The 4,681-nt window shown below is 59.3% G+C and overlaps 1 protein-coding gene across 1 annotated transcript; it reads right to left on the reverse strand.

Annotated features, from left to right (window-relative positions):
* Positions 1–205: 205 nt before the first annotated feature.
* Positions 206–4,343, reverse strand: MAVS (mitochondrial antiviral signaling protein). Its single transcript, XM_010155149.1, has 6 exons — positions 4,227–4,343; positions 3,931–4,105; positions 3,286–3,518; positions 2,319–2,895; positions 1,404–1,558; positions 206–892 (listed from the first exon to the last, which is right to left on the reverse strand). Exons 1-6 carry the CDS (start codon positions 4,341–4,343, stop codon positions 206–208), a joined length of 1,944 nt encoding a protein of 647 aa, XP_010153451.1.
* Positions 4,344–4,681: the final 338 nt, after the last annotated feature.

A 4,681-nucleotide genomic window follows, 5' to 3' on the forward strand; every position in this document is an offset into this window, starting at 1 on the left:
ATGGAGAGGAACAGACCCAAACCCAACAGCATCACACAACCAAGGCCTCTTCCAGCAAAACTTTTCAGAAAGAGATTTAACACCACCCCTTCTGTCCCTCCCCACCCCACTGCTCTTCAGGCTTCAAATGTGTTGGCTCAATTCCTGCTAGCAAGAGGAATTGCCCAGGCTGAGTGATGCTCGTGGCTTCCCATCCCTGCCAGCGCTATTTCTGCAATCGAGTGTACACCAGGAACGCCACAGCTGAGATCACAGCGATGCCCACAGCTGGAATGATGTACTGCAGAGGCGGTCCGTCATCCCCTGGGGGGGCTCTGGCCTGAGACGAGCTGGTAGCGGTGCCAGGGCCCCTGCTCGAGTCAAAAACTGGACTGTTTCCAAGGGAAATGGCTCCATCTTGGAGGTCATTGCCTGCCCCGAGCTGGGTGCTGGGGTTATGGTCCACACGGACCTCGTGGGTGCCCAGGGAGGTGCTGTCCCAGCTCAGAGGCGAAAGGGAGTCTCTGCTTGCTCCAGCTGCCTCCTCTTCCGAAGGATCTTCAGGAGCCACTGGGGCTGGGCATACCAAAGGGACTCTGGAGGGCATTCCTCCTGAGCTCGAGCTATCCGTGCTCACCAGAAGCGGGTCACTGTTAAAGGTGAGGCTGCAGCCTCCAGAATAGGGGCCACTGGGCTCCCGAGTGCTCAGGCATCTGCCGGCTGCCTCTGGGCTCTCTCCAGCCACGGAGGAGAGGACGCCTGGCTTGCTGAGCTCCACATCCCTCTCCATGTTGCTGCAAGGCGCCCAGATGCTTGTGGCAGAGCTCACCCGGGAGGGCGTCCTCCCAGTCACACCTTCAAAGCTTCCTACAACAGCTGTGCCCAGGAAAGGGTCTGCCAAGGCCGGGAGCACCTTTGGAAGACAATGAGAGGGGCTGGGTGCCACAGGCAGCACCCATGTGGCCTGGTCTCGGGGACCTACATCGCGTGATGGGCCCACTTCAGCGCGTAACCACCACATCTCCAGCCACTAACAGCAAGGTTGGGTCACGAGTGACTCCCAGGGCTAGGAGAGTGAGTGGGGCGGGCAGGCCTCTGGGGGCCTTCGGGATTCAGGAAGGAAGGAAGAGGAGACAAACAGTGAGGAAAGGGGTGGAAAGGGGCACCTGAAAGCCAGGAGGCTGACTGGCAAGTCAAGAAGGGGAAATAAGGAGTCAAAGCCTGACAAACCTTGGCTCCCTCCTCCCATGCTCCAAAATACAGCGACGGATGGGGACATGACCACAATGGAAGAAGAAAGCCCTGAATAAACTTGCCACCAGCTCAAAATCTTACACTGCATCAGCAGAAAATCTCCCAACCAGGGTGACTTTGCAAGGACCTGAATGAAACGCAAACAGCAACAGGAAAGAAAGGTCACCTACCTTCTCCTTTGTCGGCACGGAGGGGGTGCTGCCAGTCGCCTCCCCCATGGACAGCTTTTCCTCTTGTACAGGAGGCTTTGCAGAGGTGTTGCAGGATGGGGAAGCATCTCCGGGTGCAGGGGTAGCGACCAGGGTAGCTGATTCCATCCAAGTGTCTTTCGGGGAGAAAACAAAGCGTGTTGCGTTAAATCGGGAGACTTAAAACGTGAGTTTTGCTCTTCCTTGAGGATGCTACAATGGGATACTCCTGGAGCTCAGGCGGCGGCACGGGGAGTGGGACCCAGCACCACTGGGTGCTGCCCGTGTGGTCCTGGCTCTGCCGTGGCACCCGAGCTCCCCCAGTAGGTGTGGGTAAAATAAACCTGATGGAACCAGCCAAGCCAGAACCCCCAGTATATTCCCCCCACTCAGACAGCAGGACGGCCCTCTGCTGAAATGAGGGTGCAGACATTCATCCAGCGCATTTCACATCGGAAAAGAAGCAAGTGCCTCTGTCAAGTCCTGGTTAGGACATTGTGCCAAAATACAATAAGGAACTGCAACAACAATTGGAAGGAAAACTAGGAGCAAACAAGCAGCCAGGCTGGATTTCTGCACAACCCAAGCTCAGTTCCTTCCTGGAGAAGGGCACTGCAGCCCAGATGGGAGAGGAGATGGGCAACAACAGCACAGAGCTGTTCTCTACACCTCCACCATTGCTCACGGGCCACGAAGGTACACACAACCTTGGGCTGTCCTGTACCAACAGACACAACTACACTGTTATTTGGGAGTGTCCCCATGGCCTCCTGGCAGCCTTACCCCTTACCTGCCCCTTCTCTGCACTCTCCATCCTCACTGTTCATCTGTCAGCACCCTGAACCCTGCTCCCCATCAGCACGGTAGCTACACGGAACTGCTGGGAAGAAAACCCACCTCCAACTCCTCTGTGCATCCTGCCCAGCTTCTGCTCTGCATCGAACTGCTCCTGTATGAGGAGGGGGCTGCGCACATCCAGGAAGCTGCCCAGGGTCTCGCCGTACTCAGGGCCAGGCACAGCCTGACTTTTTGGCAGTGAGCGTGTGGGCTGCGGCCCTCCACTACAAGCAGTATTCTCCCGCACCAGGGGTGACTCGGTGGAGACGTAGAAGTTTTCTTCAGGCTCATTCCTGGGCTGCTCGGGGCTGCGAGCAGAGCACGCGTCCCTCAGCGGAAGAGACCTGCTCAGCCCCAATCCCGGCACGCCGCGGTGCAGGTGGTTGGCGTTGCCAAAACACCCGTTACGCACACACACCGGGTGCTGCTGGTGGCTCAGCCAGTCCCGGGCCCCCTCAGGGGGAGCAGCTGATGGCATGGCCGCGCTGGCTGTTCTGGAGGTCTCCGTTGCTGCCTGTGCGGCCTCAATGGGGTGTGAGAGATGCCTCTCTTCACCGTGCCCATCGCTCACTCCATCACAGACCACGCTCCCAAGTGGAGGCGGCCGGGGACTCTCTTGATCCAGGGCTTTGGGAAGCTAGAAGGAAAGGAGCCGTGTTAAATGGCTGTGCCAGGATGAGGGGTTCAGGGGTTCTGAGTTCCTGACCCAGTGACCTACGCGAGCCTGGTGATGAAGGGGATCTCTCCTTGGCACCCCCGCGCAGGAGGACTTCACAGGGCCAGGGGCTGTGGAGGGGACTAACAGAGTGGATCCTGCACTCCCATCCTTGGAGGGGAAGCAGGAGAGAGGAGCAGTTAAGGGGTTGTAGTCAGGCTATAAGTTACCAGATGCAGCAAGCACGCAGCAGACATCCTCAGGGAGAGGCTGCTCGGGGTGTCCCTGAGCGAGCCGGGCCCTACCACAGGCTCCCCACGTCCCAGTCCCAAAGGGACCTTTGTGTCCCCGTCTGATGCACGCGCCGCTCACCGACTCCTGCACTGGGGCCCTGGCATCCAGGTCCATGCTCACGGCAGTGGCAGCACCGGGCAGAAGAGGTGGCTGGCTGCTGACAGGCAGGTCTCGGCACGGCTTCTCAGCTAACGGAGCGCCCGGAGCAGGATTTGGCTCCAGGGATGGTGTCTGGACACTGATGGAGGAGACAGCAGGACGGGCATCGCTGGCTACGAGAGGCAAGGAGGCAGTGGTGGGAGCTGGGGCACCTGGAGGAGCCAAGACGGTTCGTGAGTGGGGACTCTGGGGGAGTAAAGCTGAGGAGGCAGAGAATGAGCCTGGGGCTGAGGCAGCCCCTGGCGTGTCCCTGCTCTGTCCCCACACTGGCCAAGCCCATAGCACCCCTTCATACATCCTTCCATCTCCCCTCTAGGTGACAAACTCAGCATATCGCCAATCCGAGCGCATTCGAACAAGGACCCTGTCATCCCCAGGAACTTCACCGGGATGAGGGACACCCCTGGGGATGGCCACAGACACTCCCAGGCCCCTGGAAAGCCGGGGCAGGAAGAGAGGCTCAGCGGACACCAGTGGGGGCTGCAGCCCCTCACTATGCGTGGTTCGGGTCCCCATCTCCACCAGACCCCCGGAGCAGCACCCAGGGACGACAAGGCTACGCACGGGCTTGCCAGGAGTCATACACGTGCTGCAGCTCGTCGGCCAGGTGCCCGGCGTTGTTCTGGCGCAGCGCCTCGATGAGATCCGGCACCCAGCCCTGCCGGCACTTCAGGTACTGGTAGAACTTATAGACAGTCGCCTGGCTCCCCCGCATCTCCTCCCGGGTGTGGAGCTCATCCTGAACAAAACACATGGGGCAACTAAGAGAGGGTCTGGCTTAGAGGCAAGGCAGCTATGCGTTGCCTGAGCTATATGCTGGGGAAAGGAGCCTGGCAGGACTCAGGGAAGCAGGAAATTACTCTGTCGGCATCGGTCAGGCAGCTGAGGGAATCGGCCAGCGACGCCACACGGATGTTCTTGAAGTTCTTGAGGTTTTTCAGAATGTAGTCGTACACTTTGTCTTCGGCGAAACCCATCCCGGCTCAGCACCTACCAGAAGACAGCGAGACTTCACGTGAGCGGAGGGCTGCTGGCAAAGCTGGGCTGTTCTACAGCAGCTTGGGATTTCCACAGGAGCCTCTCGGCACAGACAAAAAAACGATGGACGCCAGGGGAAATCCTGGGCAGAAAACACGCAACGAAGAAACACTCAGCTTCCAGTCCAGCTCTCGGCCCCGCTTCCCAAGCCCAACTCCCTTCCGCCATTGCCCAGCCCCTATTTACTCTTTTTCGGTGCTTTGGGGCCGGGTGGATCCCAGCCCGGGTCTCGTGACACGAGTGGCGCAGGGTCACGCCGGGCAAAGGGGGGACCAAG

The sequence above is a fragment of the Eurypyga helias genome, unplaced genomic scaffold (genome assembly GCF_000690775.1).
Source record: "Eurypyga helias isolate BGI_N326 unplaced genomic scaffold, ASM69077v1 scaffold38880, whole genome shotgun sequence".
Classification (NCBI taxonomy): Eukaryota; Metazoa; Chordata; class Aves; order Eurypygiformes; family Eurypygidae; genus Eurypyga; species Eurypyga helias.